Raw genomic sequence first — 22,989 nt, forward strand, 5'->3', positions numbered from 1 at the left:
ACAAATACCTTTTACTTCCTTTCTCAAAACCCTGACTCGGCAAACATTCGCCCTTGGTTTTGCACAGTGAAACATTAAGGTGCAGGAATAGGTTGGCAGCAGGCTTAAAATTCCTAATTTAACAAATACAAAGGAGATTTTTCTCCCTTCACCTTCTGTGTTGTCTGGTTGAAACTAAGCACTGGATGAAAAATGGTAGGTGTTCATCATGGCATCTGCAGTCTTGGGCTCAAGCTGCAATGCCTTGGACCTTTCCCCAATGTGCCACCATCTGGTATCTTCAAGAGATTTTGGATTTAAGATCTCCATCTTTTATCACTGCCATGCTGGCTGGAATTGGAAGAAATTGAGTTTTCAAACCTCTGCAAGGCAGTAAGTCTTTTTACTCCACATATTGCAAAGAGAGGTCATCTACAGTATCCTTTTTGTGATGTTCAGAGCCTGCTTTTTGACTATGATTATTAAACCTGACCATATAGGTAGTCCTCAATTTACGGACACAATTGAGCCCAAAAATTCAATGAGAGCCTTGATGGCGCAGCAGACTAAAGTGCTGTTAAATAGCACCAGCTGCCTGCAATTACTGCAAGTTCAAACCTCACCAGGCTCAAGGTTGACTTAGCCTTCCATCCTTTCGAGGTAGGTAAAATAAGGATCCGGATTGTGGGGGCAATAAGCTGACTTTGTATAAAAAAGAACACCGCTTATGGGGGGGCGAAAGCCCTACTAAGCAGGTATATACAAAAGTTTGAAGGGTATTGCTTAATGCATTGTAAGCCGCCCTGAGTCTCCGGAGAAGGGTGGCATATAAATCGAACCAATAAACAAACAAACAAACAAACAAACAAACAAACAAACAAACAAACAAACAGCTAGCTAAGCAAGGTAGTTGTCCCATTTTATGACCTTTTTTGCCAAAGTTGTTAAGCGAATCACTACAGTTGCTGTAGTGAATCTTGCTTCCCCCATTGACTTTGCTTGTTGTAGTCAGCTGGAGAAGTTACAAATGGTGATCATACAACCCCGGGAACTGACATAAATACATGCCAGTTCACAAGTGTCCAAATTTTGATTCCATGACTACGGGGATACTGCAATGGTTGTAAGTGTGAAAATCAGCCATAAGTCACTTTTTCAGTGCCTTTGTAACTTTGCTCAGTAAATGAATGGTTGTATGTCAAGGACTACCTGTAGTTTCCTGCTAAGGTAAGGTGGGAGAGCAACTGAAATTGTAGAACAGGGATGGGGAACTATGGCCCTTTTATAAAAGGCTGGCTGGCTCAGGAATTCTGAGAGTTGAAGTCCAAAGTCATAAGGGACAATAGTTCCCCACCTCTGCTATAGAACAAGTGCCACAATAGGTATAGCACAGTTATCTTTAGTCCTGCCATCCATAGCCCAATTCTGGTGGAGTTATTTCAGAGCTATTTTTTGCTAAAGTAAATAAGGAAAATGATTATTTCTATTTGAAAAAAGTTAGAGAGTGTAACGGAGAGCCAGGGCAGCTGAAATTCCGGGTATCTGAAGATTCCGTATGCTCCATTCGCAGTCCTGCCTAGTCTGGTGCCTAAACATATAATGGTGGCACTTAGGAATCTGAAATACCTTCTGCAGCTCACTAAATGTATATTTCAGCATCAAAAACATGAATAAATAACCAGTCAAAATGGGCTGTTAGGGAAAGAGCTGTTCATACCAGCAAAGGCAATCATTTTTAAGTTTGTGTGTTTTCCTAGTTTTAACGGGGAACATTTCTTCCTAAGTAACATCACTCTATAATGATGAATTTTCAATCTCTAACTTTTGTTTATTATGCTGACATATACATTGTGCAAAGTGCTAGCGTTTTTTGCTGTATGGTGTGTTTTGCTGTATGGTATGTTTGTAAGCCCCAATTTTAGATTAACAGTTGCCACTTTAAATTCTCTTTGGATGTGCGTTAATGATTGATTGGTTTCTGGGCTTCTAGGGAAAAATTTAACTTTGTTCTCTTTGGTCCTCCATTCCGATGATGAAGAAAAATGTAACATGTGAATAATGGCAGTTGCATTCCTTGCAGTTTCTTCCACATTGTGCTGAGATGTTTAACATAGAATAACTTCACTGTTCAGAGGAAAGAGTTTTATTCATTGTTCATTTCACAATGAAGACAGACTGTGTATAAAACATTGGGTAATGCATTGTAAAGTCTGTATTTTGGGGGGGAAACAGTAAGTATTCCTGGCATAGCCAAGGTGGTGCAGTGGTTAGAGTGCAGTACTGCAGGCTACTTCAGCTGACTGCTAGCTGCAGTTCGGCAGTTCAGATCTCACCGGCTCAAGGTTGACTCAGCCTTCCATTCTTCTGAGGTGGGTAAAATGAGGACCCAGATTGTTGGGGGCAATATGCTGACTTTGTAAAACTGCTTAGAGAGGGCTGTAAAAGCACTATGAAGCAGCATATCAGTCTAAGTGCTAAGTGCCATTGCTATAGGTCCAAGCTTCCTGAGGAACCATCGCACCTCAATAGGATTGGACTGCCTCACTTGGTCCAGCAGAAGGGGCATACTGCAGACCCTGCCAGCCAAGGAATTCCAGCTGGTGGGGTCCAAGAGAAGAGCCTTCTTTGCCATAGGTTCAGGAACATCAGGCCCTTTGAGGTGAGATCTGCTCTCTCCTTCTTGACCTTCCAAAAGGGCCTGAAAACTGTTCTGACAACTGGCTTGGGGCCCCAATGAGGGCATCTCACCCTGGAATTGGTTAGGTGATTAGGAGAAGATCCACCCTCCACTCAGTTTATGTTTAAGTTCCTTTTTATTTAGAGTTTTTTGTTGTTGTTAATTTTTAATGTTTCAAATTTTAATACTTAATGTTTTTAATGCTTTGTTTTGCATTGTTGTTTTATCATATTTTAACCCGCCTAGAGTCTCTTGACAGTGAAATGGGTGGCATATCAATTTAATAAATAAATAAATTGTACTCTTGCAAAGATGCTTGGCTATAGGAGAAGTTCGGCGGTTAAGGCATATCAAAGAAGATTCTCAGTATCCAATTGGTAGAACAGCAATCAGCAGATACCAGTAATTTAGTACAACAATAACCATTAAGTGAGTTCATCTTTCTGATCTCTTCTTTTTTCTTCAGTTACTTTTTTAAATGGCAATGATCTTAGTCGGAAGAAGATCATCTAAACCAGAAATCAAAAGGAAACCACACAACATCTTGGAGCAGGTCAATGCCCTCCATCATTTCTAGTAAGGGAATAAAAATAACACATACTGGAATTCATTGGTGTTGGGCAGCCATAATAAAGTTTAATTAATTCATTAACATGCGGTCTAGTCAACTTTCATTCAACTTTTAGGAAGATAGAACCAGAACAACTTTTACTATTTTACAAACAAATAAAGGTTTTTATTTAATCAATTTATTTGTAAGAGTTCTATCTTACTCATATAAAAACAAAGTGGATGGCTTACAAATGAATAATATAAGTACCAATAATGTAAATATCTACTGAAAACAATAGAAAAGTAAAATTGAAAAAAAAAATGAAATTCTAGTAAAATTAAACTAAAACTAAAATTATAGTGAAACCTTGATTTACCAGATCTGGCTCAATGGACTTTATCTGCAGCAAGCCAAATTATACTTCAATTTGCATGATATGATCATTACACCAATGATGCAAATTGCATCATTTGCATCGATTTATACAGTTGCCATAATGAGATTACTCAAATGATATAAAATCTCCTTGGTTGCATAAATATTTTTCAATTTTCAGACTTTTATTAAAATGAACACATTCTGTGTGGGGGGGGGGACTAAATCCGTAAGTGGTTAATGCCTTTATGAAAATGACCCCTCTACCCTGAGTTGAGCTAAATTTCTTTTTTAAAAAACCACATTTTTATTGAGTTATTGAGTACTATAAAATACAAAATACAAAAGTGAATAGAAGAGCAGTGAGGGAAGAGGGGAAAGGGGGAAGAGAAGTGAGGAAAGATGGGGGAGGGGAGAAAAAGAAACATTGACTTCTGACTCTCTCTGTTACAGTAAAATAAGACATTAACATCAAATCACAACTTTTTGCTTTTCCATAATAGTATGAACAAGTCATTTCTATAAAGATCTATCAGTCTAATCTGTAAAACCCAAAGTCAGAGTTTCATTGTTTTCCACATCAAGCACAAAGTTTAGAAGTGGTCTCCATGTGGAAACAAAAGTACTTGTGTTCTTTTCTTTAATCAAAGTAGTCAGTTTTGTCATTTCAGCCAACTCCATCAACTTCTGCAACCATTCGAAATGTCCTTCCATTTTTGTGCATACAATAGTCTTGCTACTGACTTGAGCTAAATTTCTGATAGACAGGTCTGTATTATTTTCTTAGTAGAAGTACCTGAATAGTTTGCAAGTGTTTTGTTCCGCATTGGTTTTTGATATAACTGTGAATGGAAGCCCTGCCCCTTTCTAAATGCATGCAAAGTGAATGAATGTACAAAGTAGTTTTGCTCCATTTTGAACCTGTTGCAGGTGTTTTTTCCTGTTGATTTCCCATCTGTGCGCTAATCAGGTCCAATTCAACTTAGATTTTTCAAGGTCAACCAATTTTACTTGTACTATTTTCTTTATTAGGAAAACCCAAAATGGATGAAAATATGCAAGCTTTTTGTTAGGCGAGATAGTGGTTTAAAAAAAAAAAAAAAAGCACCACAGAAACAGAAAAGTTGAAAACTCAGGCCAGATGGTTCATGCACGAAATCTGTATTTCAGTCAGTCTACAGATTGAATGTAGTTGTTAGCGGCAGATATCATTAGTGTCATTTTACAACTGGCATTCAGAGGCAAAGAATGCTTCCCTCAACTCTGAAAATAAAAAGTGTCACCTTTACTGTGGGTGTAAAAGACATCAACTGAGAAATCTTGTGTTGGTTTTTGTGTCATTTTTTTTCCTGGCTGGTTATTTGAGCTGCCCTTAATATTTGCCTTAAATCTGCCTGATAGATTTTTCTAGCTATGCTTTACTCTCTTGCCACTGTTAATGCTTTGTATGTCTCTCTTTATATATGTAATGATTGTATTGCTTGCATTGTTTCTTATATAGTGTTACCCTCAGGAATTCCCAGTTCCCTGTTTGGAAGAAATACAAATATTAAATTGAAAAATGTACATATTGTTACATCTGTGCTAATATCAAATGGATTTGAAGATTTGTTTATTTCTCTTTGTTTATGTGACTCGGCTGCCTTTGTGTGCACATTTGGGGAAAATGCCATATATAATTTATCCAGATCAGTATGGTAGCATTGCATTTGGTTCATTCAAGGCCAGAATTGCCTTGCTTGTGCCAAATCTTAGGCTGAGATCAATAGATGGATTGGATAGATCATTTAAAGTGAGTGAGGGCTCTGTTTGCAGTGTCTTCATTCCAGAAACATTTATTGAGTACTTTTCCCCTTCAAGAGTGGTAAATGTGAGTTTGAGTGATGGAAGCTCTCTTTGGCAATGGGATTTGTGTTACACAGGAGAGCAGTTTCCTGCCAATATACAATTAAGATCCATCTCTGATGGTTGCAGCCTAGCTGACATCTAGTGCTCTAAGAATCCTCTTGATTATATCTATTCCAGTTTTATCGGCTGGAGTAGTGGGCACTTTTCCTGTTCTTTTAGATGGCCCTACAGTAGTTGGCATGATTGTTCTCAACATACGGTAAATGAAGTTTCCTAGCAAAGATCACAGTTAAAGGTGAACAAGAATCCTGCATTTGAAGCCAATTCAAATGACCAAGAAACAGGGGTGAAATGCTCCCGGTTCCGTGCCCCCCTCCATGCCCAGCTGAGCCGCACAGTCATCAGAGGCTGTTTATTTACTTTTAAAAGCATTTTTTCTACAACCTCTTTTGCCGAAAAAAATGCTTTTAAAAGTAAAAAAAAAAAAGCCTCTGATGATTGTGCGACTCAGTTGGGATCGTCAGAGGCTTTTAAAAGCATTCGGCCGAAGAGGTTGTAGAAAAAAAAAATGCCTTTAAAAGCCTCTGGCGATCCCAACTGAGTTGTCTGATCATCAGAGGCTTCTAAAAGCATTTTTTCCTGCAACCTCTTTGGCCGAAGAGGTTGTAGAAAAAATGCTTTTAAAAGTTAAAAAAAAAAGTTGGCCATGCCCACCCAGTCACATTACCCCACCACCACCAAGCCACACCCACAGAACCGGTAGTAGCAAATTTTAAATTTCACCCCTGCCAAGAAGCCAGCATTGTACCTTAGATATGCATTAGCAAAATGTCTTTTTAGGCATCATAAGGAGAAGAGATGCTCCAGTTTCTCAGAAGAGTCCGCTGAATAGCCATGTCTGGAACAGTGATAGGTTTCAAAAATTTTTACTATCAGTTATGTGGGTGTGGCTTGGTGGGTGTGGCATGGCTTGGTGGGTGTGGCTTGGTGGGCATGGCAGGGGAAGGGTACTGTAAAATCTCCATTCCCTCCCCAATCCAGGGGAAGGTTTCTGCAAAATCCCCATTTCCTCCCAATCAGCTGGGACTTTGAAGGCAGAGAATAGATGGGAGTGGGGCCAGTCAGAATTTTTACTACCAGTTCTCCAAACTACTCAAAATTTCCACTACCGGTTCTCCAGAACTGGTCAGAACCTGCTGAAACCCACCTCTGGTCTGGAGATGAGGTCTTGCTCAGGCAGACATTCTTTATGTTTTCAGGCCTTTGATTCAATAAACCAAACATTGGTCAACAAAAAAGATGTAAAGTTTTTATGCAGCACTAGTTGCAGAACTATTTATGTGAGGCAAGATTGCTATGCGATAAGGTTAGTCTACTGTATAAGTCTTTAGCTAGTATGAAGGAGCTGGTGGAAGAATTTCAGGTATCTCATAGTGGCAGGCTTCTCAGACTGAGCCACCTGGATTACAGAAAAACCCTTCTGAAAAGTGCATTTTTATTATTTAATTCAACATATGTTTACTCAGAATTTTTAAAAATTAATTAAATTTATGTAGCCAGCCATTTCACCAAAGGCGACACAGATTTCACTGCAGAGCCCCTTCATAAATAAGTCACACCCACATTTTAACATTTCTAGTTATGCCTTTTTACATCTTACCATTCATCATTATTTTGACATCATTTATGACTTCTTTTTTTTAGTCAATTTTTTCCTGAGATTAACACATATAGCTTTTATTTGGATTTCCCTTTCAATGTTTTTCTATCATTCCTGTTCTAATCTCTGAAAGACTGACTTCCAAGATTCCCTCACTTCAGTTTTGTCTCAAATCATTTTTACAGCTCCCATCTCATATTTTTAAAACAGCTCTTTATTTCCAATCAAAACTGTTCTTTTATTGGCCTCCTTGGATCTTAGCTACTCTTGTTATTTTTTTATTCAATCAACTTTCTCATGTTTTTCTTGCTATACAAATGATACTCCAGCTTTCTCATGCCTTCATGTTTTGCAGCTTTTATGCGGTTTATCCACAGCCTCTTTCACTTTCTTACTCCACCCAGCATTCTTTTTAATATTTCCTATTAGTGTAACGCCAGGGGCATCTTTGGTACTTTATTCTTTTTACTTCTCCAAGCACTCTTTTTTTCTTGTCTTCACTTTCCATTAATCTTGTGAGGAGATGAATCTCTCTTTAATATTGCTTCATTCAGGGCTTGAACTTTTTGTCTCTACAGTAATTCTACTTTCACTCTACTTTATTTCATATATTTCATTTTCTTCCATGTCTTGGAAGTACTAGAAAATGATCTGTGGCACATTCAGCATTCTCATCCCCTTCACCATCTTTGTGAATTCAGTGTTTCTTCTTAAACAGAAATCAAACCAGTTATGTTTTAAGAGTTACATCAATTCCTTTGCTCTGTGTATGTACAAATAGGTTTATGTTGAACTGTGTAATGTGAAATAAGCAAATATTTCTCTAAGAGATACTCATTAAAAAGTCACCATTCACATTAATTCTCCAGTTTCTGAATGGCGCAATATCTTTTTCTGAACTTTCTCATTGCTTTCTCATTCATGTCTCCTAGCAGAATAATTTTCCCAGTAGATCACATTCATTCAGAATATTGCACAGTTGTTCCCAAACACATCCCTGGTTCTTTTATTCTAACCCTTCACTGGAGCATAACATGCACTGAAGTTTTGTTTTTATATGCTTCCATGACAACCCAGATGATTGCAATTCACTTTCTGGAATATAGTCTAGCTCTCACTAATTAACCTGCAGCTTCACTTCCCTGTGTTCTTCAACTCCACTGAATAAGATCTGACCTCCTTCATCCAGATTTATTATCTACTTGGCCTTTCTCTTGGTTTGACAGGCATACAGCATGTCTGTGTTTTTTCTTTCATTTCATTCATTAGTTTGTGGTGTTTACAATTTCTCCTTTTACACTCCAGTCACAATCCTCTATATACCAAGGCTCATCAATAGGTAGATAGTAACCTTCAGCACCCTTCATGACTTTCGTCAATCAGTGCTGTGGATATTGTATGCAAATTCTTAGACCACTTAAAACTGAATAATGCCTTCTGGTCCTCACATTTAGTCTTACTAAAGGGATTCTATTGGTCAACACAAAACATTCCCAGTCATTTGCAAAATTGTCAAGTTTTGCAAGATCATCCTAAATAAGGTATGCTTTTAACAATGGATAACTTGATTCATTTTATTTTTATATTTATACATAAGAGCTGCTTTTCAAGCTTCAGCTGGAAAGATGATACATAGTACTCTAATCATTGTGTGGTCTTAATTCTGTCCCAGAAAAAACATGTTGTCTATTGTATTCCTATATAGCCCTTCTGTTTGTAGTTGCAAAAGTTTTCTTCTAGGTGGGTAACATGCTATTTATATGTAAACAATTAAGAAACATCTGGTAGATACTCCAGCTGACTTTATTGCTGAGATTTGGAACAGCTAGTCTTGAAGTTCTTGTCATTTGGTTGGACCCATCATCACAAATGTTACTAAGCTTCAAACCCTGCACTCAGTTGGCTTTTCATTGATAGAACTGACCTTTTGTTGTGGGAAATTAAGGATTTCCCCCCCCCCACTTGCTGTGCACATCTTAGATCACATATACAGAGAAAAGTTTGCCAATCTGTTCAGTAGCAAACCAAGCTTATGCCGTCTTATGCTACAATTTAGGGACAGATGGAAGAATTACTATCAGTGCTGAGTCATACTTCTTTGAATTCATCTACAAATTGCCTGTTTGCTGTTATTTTCTCTCTCTCATCTGTAAAATACTTTAAGCTGCTTGGTACAATTTTTCAAATTTGCCTCAGTATTTGAGCAACTGAAGAAGAGTGGCTATTGAGTAGGCTGGAAAGACTAAATAGAAACAAGGGGGGATGGAATATATATACTAATCTTAGCTATCATTCTATACAGTACTTTGGGTTTTAAAAAGATATTTCCTGTCTTTGGGGGGGAAATTCTTTTTTTTTTAAGCTATTCTAGCCTTCCCAGTAGCATATGATAATTGCCTGTATATCCCAATCCTTTGAGCAGAATTTCTTTTGCTTCAAACACAGCACTTGTATAGAACATAATTGATATCACATCCTTCAGTTCTATGCAAGGCAAAGAAGAGGCTATAGTCATGCAAAAGGAAAAGCATGAATCTAGGATGACCTTCCAAAAATGGAAGCATAAACAGGAAAGGAAAAGATAAGCATGAACATAAATTGTGTGCCCAGTTTCCTTACCTTGTCAACTTAAGGTTGTCTGAACTAACTGAAACCAATCTTGGCCTTTTCTCTCTCCCGGTATCTGCATATACAGATAGTTCTTGACTTACAACCAGAGGTGGGTTTCAGCAGGTTCTGACCAGTTCTGGAGAACTGGTAGTGGAAATTTTGAGTAGTTCGGAGAACCGGTAGTGAAAATCTTGACTGGCCCTGCCCCCATCTATTCTCTGCCTCCGAAGTCCCATCTGATCGGGAGGAAATGGGGATTTTTCAGTAGCCTTCCCCTGGAGTGGGGTGGGAATGGAGATTTTACAGTACCCTTCCCCTGCCATGCCCACCAAGCCACGCCCACAGCACCGGTAGTAAAAAATTTTGAAACCCACCACTGCTTACAACTGTTTGCTTAGTGACCATTTGAAGTTACAGTGGCACTGAAAAAAGTGACTTATGACCATTTTTCACACTTATGACCGTTGTAGCATCCCCATGGTCACATCATTTACATTCGGATGCTTGACAACTGGTTCATATTTATGACCATTGCAGTGTCCCGGGGTCATGTGATTCCCTTTTGCAATCTTCTGACAAGCAAAATAAATGGGGAAGCCAGATTCACTTAAGAACCATGTTACTAATTTAATAACTGCAGTGATTCACTTAACAAATGTGGCAAGAAAAGTTGCATTTTTAAAACTACTTAACAAATTTCTCACTTAACAACGTAAATTCTGGGCTCAATTGTGGTCGTAAATCAAGGATTATCTGTACTGTACTTACACACACACACACACACACACACACACACACACACACACACACACCCCTACCAGAAGTCATTCTGTGAAAAAAAGAGCAAGGGCAGATTTAAAATATATGTTAGTATTTATTAAAACAAATTGCCTTTTTTAAAAAAATGTGTTCCACTGAAAAAAGTACAGACCCATTTTACTCTCCATCCTTCTAGCAGAAACCACCCAAATGAAGGATTAAAAGAGAATGGAGGAAAGAACAGTTGCAAACTGGGGGGAAAATAGGGTGAAACAAAATTGATGGAGGTGACACTGCAGAGAGAAAGTAACTGGACAGGGAAGGAAAGAAAGAGGCATCTTGTTTAGATGTTACAAAAATGATTTGATTTTGGCAGGCAAATGGCTTCTTCCCAAGCAAGAGCTAATCCTCCATGGTACTCATGTTTTGCAATCATTTGTACTTCTTGCCCATTCCGGAATTGAGTTCTCTGGAGAATAAAGAAACGCCTAATCATAAAGAAGAGTCATTCAGAGCATGGCCAATTTCAGAAAGCAGCAGCCTTGGCTGGCAGCAGTTAGGAAAGCAGGGTGGCCCAAGGATGCCAAGCTCCTTGGTGTTACCAGCTGAATGGTGTCGCTGAGCACTTGCCCCTGTGCTTGAGAGAGTACTTATTAATGCACTGGCTGGAACCTATCCTAATTCTTACTCTGTGCTATGTGTAATTAAACAATGGATGGATGAGACAAGGCACACATCTCAACATCACTGTAAGAAAGGAGATGTTGACAGAACCACTGCCATTTCCTTAAAGTTGGGGTAAGCCCAACTGTCTGTGAGATGAGGATTACTGAGACCAGTGCAAGGGCAGCCCTTTGGGGTTGGCTCTCAGCAAGCCTGTGAAGAATGTATTCCCTCTCTCTCTCTCTCTCTCTCTCTCTCTCTCTCTCTCTCTCTCTCTCTCTCTCTCTTTCTCTCTCTCTCCCCCCCTTTCCCTCTCCCTCTCCCCCTCCCCCACCCCCCCCTCTCCCTTGAATCTAGTATTGTGCTGATTCTATTGGAAAGATATATACTGTCCACATTTCCTTAAACTCTCATGGACAGAGGTGTGCAGATATTACATTATGTCCTGTCTCTGTATGAGGTTTTACAAGATTTCTACCCCTTCTTGAGGAACAGAGGGATTTCTCTTTTACTGCTTTAAATATTTACTCTGTTTTAAACATCGTGTATGATGTTACATTCACCACCAGCAGGCGGCACATTATTGTTTTCACTCTTATTAGAAATCTAGACGTACCAGCCAGATCTCATTCTATGGGATTTAGCCCCAGTTTCAGGAACTGAGATTATGCAGCTGATTCAGAAAGTCTTCTAACAAAAGAGCCTCAAAGAATGGCAGCACAAGCGCTCATTCAAATAGGCTTGGCAGGAACCAGAAAAAGCTAATTGGGAAGATGAGGGACAGAAATGACTCATCATTGTCTGCATGATTATTGCCCTCTTTTTTAAAAAAAAAAAAAATTAGAAATTTTATATGGCCACCTATCTTAAATATCTCTGGGTCAGTGTTGAGATCCATTTTTTTTTACTACCGGTTCTGTGGGCATGGCTTGGTGGGCATTATATGGTTGGTGGGTGTGGCAGGGGAAGCATACTGCAAAATCTCCATTCCCACTCCACTCCAGAGGAAAAATACTGCAAAATGCCCATTCCCACACCATTCTGGGACCAGCCAGAGGTGGCATTTGCCAGTTCTCCGAACTACTCAAAATTTCCGCTATCGGTTCTCCAGAACCTGACAGAACCTGCTGGATTTCACCTCTGCTCTGGGTAGTTAACAACCATTTTACAATATGACAGGAATCCTTACAACTAAACAAAGTGTTAAGTAATCAATCAGCCAGGAAATGCCTCATATACTAGGATAGTAAAAGCATATGATATTTCCCTAACTCTGTTGGCCAGCTTATTCTTAGGCTAAAGTTGGAGGATTCCTTCTGAGTGATGAAATGCTCCATCAAATAAACTGCAAATTTTGAGTATTTGTTGTGCATTTGGGAAGCCAGGACAGGGTTAGGCACTATCATTAATAGTTTCTACTTCCCAAGTCAGTAAGTCCTGTATGTTTATGGACAGATGACTCAGAGGCTGACGCAGACTTTTGCAAGATTGATGAGTGACTTAAAATTTAGATCTGGATCCAAGTGGTTTCCTAAGTTTGCTTGAAAAGTTTCATTTTTATTAGAGATGCCATTAATCTGTCTGACCTATAGGCTATATAGACAATTTAGGGGTTGACTGGTATTCCTAAGACTTTTATCAAATTAATGCCTTGATTTATCAAGATGCTGGGAGGCATGACACAGATATGACAACAGAACAGAAGAAATTGTAGGATGAATCAAGAATAATACAAATAAGCCACCCAGAGTTGTTTGATGATGAGATGGATGACATACAAATTTAATAAATAAATGCACAATGTTTACAGAAATGAATCCTTCTTTCTTTGCCTCCATCACATCCAAAGAAAACAAAGCAGTACTATAGGATCATCTATGTTGGGGACTGAACGGAACGTAGCCCTACTACCGTAGTTCTGGGCTGCTGAACAATTTTCAATATCATGAATCATATTGTTCTAGAACATCTGGAAGACCAAACCTATTCTGCTGCAGGCTTCAGCCACACACAAACACAGAATCTTGGGTGATTATCAGCTGAAGATGTTTCAGTGAAACAAAGCTGAGGCTTGCCTGTATGGTTTGCTCTGAGAATGGGAACGTGTGAAGAATTATCCAGGTCACAAATGAAGGCAAAGGTCAGTTTAGAGCCAGGTCAAATTGTCAGCCAATCCAAAGATTAGAGATCCAAGAAGCAGAAATCCACACACGAATATCATGTACAAGCTGGATGTCAGATGTTGTCTCCAGCAAAGAGAACAGAGGCAGAGTAGATTCTTTTATAGTCTGCAGCCAACTGTCAAAAACAGATTTACTTCTTGGTGAGAAGCCTAATAGACCTATTCTGCTCTCCCCTCTACTCACTGCATGTGTGGGCCTCCTCCTCTGACTCTTTGAGCTGCTCAGATGTTGCTTATGTTTAATTGGCCTCATGTGATTTTTGAGGCTGACATTTCTTTGTTGTAAGGTTACATTAAAATGTTGGAAGACTCGAAGTATTTCTCTCCTCCACCTTGAGATTCCAAAAACTAGGGAGGGTCCCTTCTGAAATGCTTCCCATGGTTTTCCCCTACCTGCAGACTGAACTACCTCTTATTAGAATATTGTCTGGGCTGCAGGTCTTCCTCCTGCCTACCAAAATCATTCCTATATATCATTACACCCAATTAATAAGAAACTGGATTCAAAGATTAAGTCTGTCCTGGATATGGATGCCAACGTTTTAAGGTCAAAATCATTTAAGGTCTCTCTGAGACACTGTTTCTTCTGTGAAGAACTTGCTTGAACAGGCTCTTTTGAAGATGTCCCTCCTTTCAGAAACTTCGCTTATCCTGTGGTAAGGTTCTTCTACTGAATCCTTTCTGGGCTATGAAATGCATTCTTTCTGGAGCTGGATTGGTCCCTTGCATTAAAAAAAAAACTTTAAAGACATCTATTTAACCAGGCCTTTAATCACAGAATGTTGGAGTTGGAAGGAAGCTTTCTTTCTTTCTTCTTTCTTTCTTTCTTTCTTTTTCTTTTATTAGATTTATATACCGCCCTACTCCCGAAGGACTCAGGGCGGTGGAGAGGCACAAAAATAAAATACATAAATACAAAAATTTAAAAGCAAAAATAAAACCAGATTAAACAATTTAGCCCAAGACAAATTTAAAACATCCCAATAATTTAAAAACAGATTTAAAATTTTCAATTTAAAAGAAAAGGGGGGAAATGGTTAGGCCAGGCCAGCTTGCTGGAATAGGAAGGTCTTAAGAGTGCGGCGGAAAGTGCGCAGATCCGGGATCCTCCGTATCTCCGGGGGGGAGCTCGTTCCAGATAGTGGGTGCCCCCATAGAGAAGGCCCTCCCCCTGGGGGCCCCAGTCGACACTGTTTGGCCGACGGCACCCGGAGGAGCCCCTCTCTATGAGAGAGTACCGGGTGGTGGGAGGCTATTTGTGGTAGTAGGTGGTCCTGTAAGTAACCAGGTCCTAAGCCATGGAGCACTCTAAAGGTGGTAACCAAAACCTTGAAGCGCACCCGGAAGACCTCCAGGAGCCAGTGCAGCCCGCGCAGGAGAGGTGTTATATGGGAGCGCCATGTCGCTCCCATAACCACCCACGCGGCCGCACTCTGCGCCAGTTGGAGCCTCCAGGTGCTCCTCAAGGGGAGCCCCATGTAGAGAGCATTGCAATAGTCCAGGTGGGAAGTGACAAGGGCATGAGTGACTGTGTAAGGAGTCCAGATCCAGAAAGGGACGCAACTGGCGAATCAGGTGAACCTGATTAAAACCCTCCTGGTCACGGCTGTCAAATGCTCTTCTAAAGACAGCCGTGAATCCAGGAGGATGCCCAAGTGCGAGCCCTCTCCGTGTGGGCCAGCGATTCACCCCCAATAGTCAGCGATGGCGTCAACTGACTATATAGGGACGTCGGAAACCACAGCCACTCGGTCTTGGATGGATTGAGCCTGAGCCTGTTTCTCCCCATCCAGATCCGCACGGCCTCCAGACACCGGGACATCACTTCAAAGGCATCGTTGGGGTGGTCTGGGGTTGAGATGTACTCTTATCCAAGCCATTGCCCAGTGGACCAGAATTCCCCAGATGGTCATCCCATCCCTATTTAGATATCTTCCAAGCAGAATTGTTTACCCCTGTTCTAGGCAGCTTCTTCCACTAATTCCTTCACCAGGAAAGTCCTCCCAATACCCAGCCTTTTTTTTTTTTATTAATTCAACTTGTTGCTGCTTGTTCTGCCTTGGCTTGAACAGAAAACAAGATTTGCAGCTGACAAGCTTTTAGATGTTGGGACACTGTTATCATAACTCCCCTTCACCTTTTCTTTTGCAAGTTCAACACCTTTATCCCTTCCCAAAGCTTGGATTCCAAACCCCTTATCATCTTGATACTTCTCTGAAATGATTCCAGCTTCTGCATTGTAATTTTCAAGACTGCTGCTCAGAACTGAATAGTGCTCCAAATGCAGAGCCAAGGCAGATTATAATGGAGCTCTTATTTCCCGTGACTATTTGATGGCCAATTATTTTATTATTTATGTTTCAATTTACTTGGCTTTTTTTTTCTACTCTGAGTGTTTTGTTTGACCTTTAAGTTTACTTGAACATTCATTTTCCACAGAAAAGTGGCACATCAAATAAATAAAATCAATAAATGATAAGCCCTATTTCCTTTTTATTTACTCCATAATTTTTACTTGCATTTCAATAAACCAGATAATCTAGAATATTCCAGATGTTCCTGTTCCTCAATTCCCAACATTCTTCCCCACTGACAGTGACAATGAGATTTTTGGGAATTGTGATTCAGTAGCATTTCAAGGACTGCTAGTTCCTTACCTCTTTAATAAGTCTTTGCAGAAGGGAAATGCTCATCAGATTTTACAGGTATCTTCATTACATGCCAAAATAAATCAGTAAAACTAGTTTATCAAGGAAAGGGGTGTTTGTTTAGTACTTATGCTGCCATGTACAGATGTTATTGCACCGGCAAAATCTGGTCCCAAAGATTGAGGTACCTCTATTTAGAACAATAAGCAGCAGATGTTTACATGAAACAGATGATGGTATTGTGATTTCTCATTGATAATTGCAGTATCTGTAATCTCACCAGCTGTGCTAGTTTCAGGGTTTCATATCCTGTATTAAAGGGTTCATGAAAATGTATGAGAGAATGAAGTTGGGAATATTAATGTTAATTGGCCTAATTCAAGATGAAACAATGTCCTCAGAGGTGGGTTGTGTGGCTCATTCTAAATTTGTCTGCTCTCTTAATCTTAGCCAGAAGTCCAAGAAGCTATTTAAATCTATCTATATTTGCAGAGCACAAATTTAAGCATTACTTTATGTTATTATTGTTCATGAATGATTTAAAGTAACAATAAATAAGTTGCTGTTGCTGTAACATTTTTTTTTTTGTAAACTCTTCCCTAATACAGGGAAGATGGATATTAGCAAATTCTATAAATGTCCAATGGTACTTCAGTAGATTCAGTGGATTTTTGGAGTTCAAGCCATTTTGACTGAAAAGAAATATCTATATTACTCTTAACTAGCTCAAGTGAATTTTTGTTTGTTTGGACAAGAACATTTTATTACTGTAGGTTTTTCTCTACCTGTTGTCTCCACGTCATAAGGTTATCCCTTTGCAGGAAATTTCTCCTGTTAATGCTGCACAAACACTAGCCTATTTCAAGTACTGATCACCCAATATTTCCCCCCCACACAATACCTTTATAAATCTTCAGCTTTGTTGCAGGAGATCGTGTCCTGCTTTTCTTTTTATAAGCTGGAAGAGACAAAATTCTGTGGTTGGGTGAGAGAAAGTAAATTCTCTTCAAAGAATTTTTAAAACTCTTGGGGGAAAAAAGCAACTTTATAGAAACATGGTGCAAATGTATAGCCTTATTTTCTGTTTCCTTTTAAGTTACAATACTAAATACCAGAAAGCAATCTGGAAGAAAATGGGGGGGTAGTTGACATAGTGTTTAAAGTGTTGGAAAATGTCTACAGAGATCCAACCATGCCTACCACGAAAACTCACCAGGTGATTTTTGAGTGAGTGATTCTGTCTGAATCCAAACCTATTTCACAGGATTATTTATTGTGGGGATAAAATGAAGTGACATTCTAGTATATGCTGCTTTAAGTTCCTGAACAGAGGAGGAAAAAAAGAAAATAAATGTAACAGGGAAAAAAAAGCCAAAATGCAGTGAGGAAAAACAATTTCACTGTAACAAGACATCTAGCTGGAATATTGAACAACACTACAAAGGCATTACTTTGAGGGACAATGCATTCAGATTTCAAATACAATATGAAAAGTACAGGGGTGGGTTCTACTTACCTTTACTACCAGTTCGCAGTGGGGCTGCGCTCTCTCTCGCGCTCTTCTGCACATGCGCAGAAGCGTTTTGGTGATGTCAGGGTCAGTGGGCGGGGCCTCCCGCTGGTTTTACTACTGGTTCTACAGAACTGGTGCGAACCGGGGACAACCCACCACTGGAATAGTAGCATATTTATTGCATTATAAACTCACCATCTGGAAGGGGTCCAGAGTAGCCTGAGAGAGTTAGTGACCCAAGCACCCAGGGGCTTTTTGAAGAACTATTAGGTTGTGATTGTTGTCACTGTAACCCTTGCAGAGTTTATTGTTTTTGTGGATTAATTTCAGAAAGGATAACGTATGTATTTATTTATTTGCAGGCATTTGTATTCTGTGCTATTCCAAAGACTTCAAGTGGCTAAGCATTCCGATATTAAAAACATAAAACATACAACGATACATAAAAATGACAATAATCATATGGGCGGCTTGCTCAATAATAGATTAATTCCTGTATTCACTCTCACTGGAGGTGGAAGACTGGCACCAGACAGGGCGAGGGTTGGTGCAGGCCTTGTCTCTGTGCGCTGTCTTCTCATGGCTTGCAATGCATCTGCTTTTTCTTTTGCAGATGGTGAGCGACTGGGAGAAGAGGCAGACCCTGGCAAGCGAGCAGCTGGGGCCCATGTGCCCTCTCCTCATAGGAAGGCTGAGGACTCCAGTGAGAGCCGGGAAGATGAGCAGATGGTAACTTCATTTGTGCCTGGCTTTGTGCTTTTTCTCCTTGTTACTGATTGAAAAATAAAGATCTCTAATAATGTTTGTTTGGGGAGTAGATTGCTAGAATAGTAGGAAAATAAGGAAGTGATTCTTCCTGATTCCAGTATGCATGGGGATGGGGAGGGATGCCTATAAGGAAGTGCTTTGAAGTCTGAGCATGATGTAGGCATCAGTCAGAAAGCCAGAAGTGCCACAACTAGGAAGATTTTATCAATATTAAGCAGCAACATATGTTAATGGTGTCTAGATTAACTACTTGGGATCCACAGGGATTACTTTGGGTTGATGAAAATTTGTCTGGAAAAAAAATGTGATTGCAGAATATCCCCAAAAGAGAGGGATAGTATATTCCAACTCCCACCACCCCCAAACATGATGGATTGTTGCTAACATGAATTTGAGTTCATTCTGGATGGGTCATGGGTCCACCATTTCTCTTATCTTTAGAGTTTCTCTGAAGGAGATGGATGGTGCTCCATTTCTCCTCCATTTCTGAGGTTAGGAACAGCCTCTGAAGATTAACCTGCTTCAAAAGTTCTTGGTGCAAAGAAGAATCTGCACGTCCCAAAGGTGCTTTTTCAAGAGGCAACTGGACTTTCTGTGGCAAAAACAAGTTGCCTCTTGAAAAAGCACCTTTGGGACAACCATGACTGGATGACTGAGAATCTCTATAGATGGAAGAATCTACCCCTCAAGCTTGGAAACCAAAACTCTTCCTCACCTTCTGAAGGTGCAGTGCTTTGGACTCTGATTTTTGTGTAGAACTAAAGAAAATCAAAGACACTTTCTCACCTCCGACTGACTAGGTTTATATACCATTGTAAACTATTATTTGCTTTGGTAACAACTTGTTGAACAAGATACAGTGGCCAAAATCACTTGCCATGCTAAGCAATTAACTGTTTTTTAAAAGCCAGAGTTCACACATCATGGCTTAGTACAGTGGATAAGAAAGCCAATTTGGTGAAGTGGCTAAAGGCACCAGGCAAGAAATTGGGAGACAGGGATCCTAGTCCTGCAAAGCCAGCTGGTGGTGACTTTGGACCAGTCATTCTGTCTCAGTTCTAGGAAGGAGGCAGTGGCATAGCATTTCCAAAAATCTTGCCAAGAAAAACATGGGGACTTGCCCAGGCAGTTGTCAGGAGGAAAGACTAACTTGAAGGCACACACACACACACACACACACACACACAAAAGCCTAGCCATGTCTTTAAAAATAACGAGAAAACAGTGAGAAATTGTATTACTGTACTCTGTGAAGTCAGTATGGTTGAAGGAAGACTCTCTTTTCCAGGATATTAAGAAGGGCAGGGGTTATTAGCACTACTGTCAAGCTGTCAGATGCAATTAGAGACCCCTGCAATATTACACAGACGGTAAAGACTAAAATACAAGCATGCCTTGGTTTTATTGAGGTATTGATATATTGTCTGAAAATCAGTGATACCTGGCTTAGACAGTTGGCTAAATTTTTTCCCTGGTTATTAGTAAAGGGTGGTTTAGAAGGATATTTCAGCCTGTTGCATTTAACATAATGTAGTCCAGCATGATTAATAATCTGTACAGATTTGTTCCTGACCTCCTGTATTAACATTTTCCATTTTATTTTATTTTTTTCTTCTTTCCCCTGGGAAATTTTCTCTAATAATGATTTGTAGTTCTTGCAAAGGGTGGGAGGAAGAGAGTTGGTTGCTGAGGTCAAGTTCCATGACAATTTAAAATTGGAATTAAAGTAATTGTGACATCAACATCCCTAAAGAAATACCTTTGTGAATTAAAGCAGGGGCCTCCGACCTTGGCAACATTAAGACTTGTGGACTTCAACTTCCAGAGCTTTGCTGGCTGAGGAATTCTGGGAGTTGAAGTCCACAAGTCTTAAAGTTGCCATGGTTGGAGACCCCTGAATTAAAGAGACCCAAACTATAACATATTGGACATTTTCTTTGGGGTGGGGGGGTTGGCTGGGAGGGATTGTTCTTTAAGCAGCAATTTACTGGACTTGGCAGCTGGCACTTGGGAGCTGAAGTTAAAATTAGCAGGGCTTTTGTCAGCTGAAGTTGCAGAGCTACCTTGTTAAATTGCCTCATAAGGCTGGTTAAGAGAAGACATTAACACTCCTGTAGAAGAGAGTATCTATAGTTCAGAGTTGAACGGTGGAGTCCCTGGTCCTCTCCGATCTTGGTTGTTTCTATGCAGACGTTTCATTCATTACCTAATGGAATGTCTGCAGGCAAATAGCTTATGAGCACCAAGGACTCCATTAAAGCTCCTGTTAGAATGTTACTTTATGATAAAGCTTTGGCTCTACCAGAACTATTCTTTACCCTGGCTGGAAATAGTAAGCAATTTGACACTTAAAGAGCTCGATCTGAAAGGGAGGGGAATGATTCTGTACCTGCCAGTGATACTTCCCTTGTGATGGTGGTGATTATCTGAAAGGCATCAGCACCTCAGAATATACGTAGTCCTCGAGTTACAACAGCTCATTTAGTGACGGTTCAAACTTACAACAGCACTGAAAAAAGACTTAGGACTGTCTTTCACAGTTATGACCTTTGCAGCATCCCCATGGTCATATGATCAAGATTCAGATGCTTGGAAACTGGTTCATATTTATGACCATTGCTGTGTCCCAAGGTTGTGTGATCACTTTTTGCAACCTTCTGACAAGCAAAGTCAATGGGGAAGCCAGATTTTCTTAACAATCGGGTTACTAATTTATCAACTACAGTTATTCACTTAACAATCGTGCCAAGAAAGGTCATAAAATGAGGCAAAACTCACTTAACAAATGTCTCACTTAACAACATAATTTTTGGGCTTTATTATGGTCATAAGTTGAGGACTACCTGTAGAAGAGAAAATATTGACCAAGTTGGATAAATTAATGCAGAACAGTTAACATAAGCCAAAGAAGAGTGTTGTATGTTACTTGGCCATGTTACATTAAGTCCCCATAGTATGTTGATTATGTGTCTTTGGAGATAAGGGCAGAATATAACTTAAACAAATCTATGCAGAAGCGTGTCTCTCATAGTAGTTGGCATGAAAAAAAATAAAACCAAAAGCATAGTTGCTATCATTTTACTACTGATTTAATTTTTAATTTTGGCTGCCCTAATTTGGATGGGAATCTGGAAGCATATGGCCTTAAAACGTAGTACTCCTAAGCATTCTGACTTTCTAGTACTACATCTGGTATTGTGGGTTCATCTGATCAGATGGGAGAAAGACATATGAACAATGCCTACAGGAGTTTCCAGTTCAGATCATGTCTCCCAATGCTGCATTTTCCCAGTGCTTTTTCAATCATTTTTCTGCTGCATATGACTAGCTTCATAATCTTTTGATTGATAGCATTGTGAGTTGTTTATTTGGAAACAATATTTGGCTAGACTGCCCACAGAGCTGTGAACAGAAATCAAAACTCTTGAAAGCCAGTTTATCTATAATAATAAATTTTCTGGAACAAATATTCCATAGCTAAAGTATGCAGATATTTCATTGTTAATTAATTATCCATATTTGAATTAAATTGCTAAGTTATATATGACATTGGCTGTTCAAAGAACCTGGAATTTTGTTTCACTAAATATATGTATTTCAGTAGCAGGCATATATGCTCAAGATTAATGAGAAAAGACCTTAATAAGACTTCATCAATAAGAGGAAATATATATGGTAAAAATTGAAACACCCCCTCACATCTCTTTCTCCCCATTTACACACACAAAGACAGACACATAAGGGCATTCCAAAGACATCATACATAAGCTTATCCTCTTGATCTGAATCTATCACCTTTTCTGGGGAAGGAGCTTCCTGCTGTGAAATCTCCAAAGAGATTGCTTTTTTAAAAAAAATCAGCAGTTTTATATCTTCTTTGCGCCCCCTTTGAACGCTATTTAGAATTAAGGGAGCACTTCACTGTGTACTGCAGCTTTTCTTCAGCCCAGCACAGAAGCTAGTGTGAGAGATGATATTGTGTGGAGAAGCAAGAAATACAAGGACCATCCCCTGGAAGCAGCGGGGGCCTCTCCTTGAGTGATTCTAAGCAGCATTTCATGGAATCAAGCCTTTTTACAGATTAAGTTGCCAGTGTTATATTGGAGAGCCTCACCAGGCTCTTCTTCAATTCCAGTCAGGAATGCAACATTGGTGGGAGATTTATCTTGCACTGTGACACAGCCTGGATTCAGAATCATGGCAGCCAATATATGAGTTAAAAAGTTGATCAGTCACAAGATTATCGTATGCGCCAGGATGATAAGAGTATTGAAATTCCTGCAATTGGAGGAATGGATTGTAAAAATGCCGTAATTGGCCAAAGTGACAAAACTAACTTTTTTGTCAAGAAAAAAAAGACAAGTGCTTTTTAAAAGGGTTGGAAACCTTTTATGGGCTTTTTGCTAAAAGGAAAAAAAAAGTGAAATGATAATTTATGGATTTGATGATTGAAAAGATGAGAATTAAATTATGGATTGAAGGTATTTCTGGAATAATAGTCAAGAGGGAAGGGAGACAAAGGGTTGGTTAATATCTGTTGAAGGAAAGGTTGGAAGTCATTAGTATAATTCATAACTTTAGTTTATTTCCCTTTTTTTCTTTTCTTGCGCCTTTTTCGTCCCCCCCCCCTTTTTTTATTTTCTATTTTTTTCCCATTTGGATCTGACTTTTATTGTGGGTAAAATTCTTAACAAAAAACAATGAAAAGTTGGTTCTTAGGCTTGCCTTCCTTCTACTCTGATCATAAGCATAAA

General features: G+C 39.4%; 1 protein-coding gene across 1 annotated transcript in view; it reads left to right on the plus strand.

Moving 5' to 3' along the window:
• The window catches only part of B4GALNT4 (beta-1,4-N-acetyl-galactosaminyltransferase 4), a 201,295-nt gene that overhangs the window by 97,266 nt on the left and 81,040 nt on the right, over positions 1-22,989 (plus strand). The window contains exon 2 of the mRNA XM_070957361.1: positions 18,081-18,196. Within this exon, the coding sequence (XP_070813462.1) occupies positions 18,081-18,196 (116 nt within the window). The remainder of the gene's footprint in view (positions 1-18,080; positions 18,197-22,989) is intronic.

This window comes from Pituophis catenifer, unplaced genomic scaffold, assembly GCF_029215685.1.
Source record: "Pituophis catenifer annectens isolate HBS135680 unplaced genomic scaffold, rPitCat1.0.hap2 SCAF_1, whole genome shotgun sequence".
NCBI lineage: Eukaryota > Metazoa > Chordata > Lepidosauria > Squamata > Colubridae > Pituophis > Pituophis catenifer.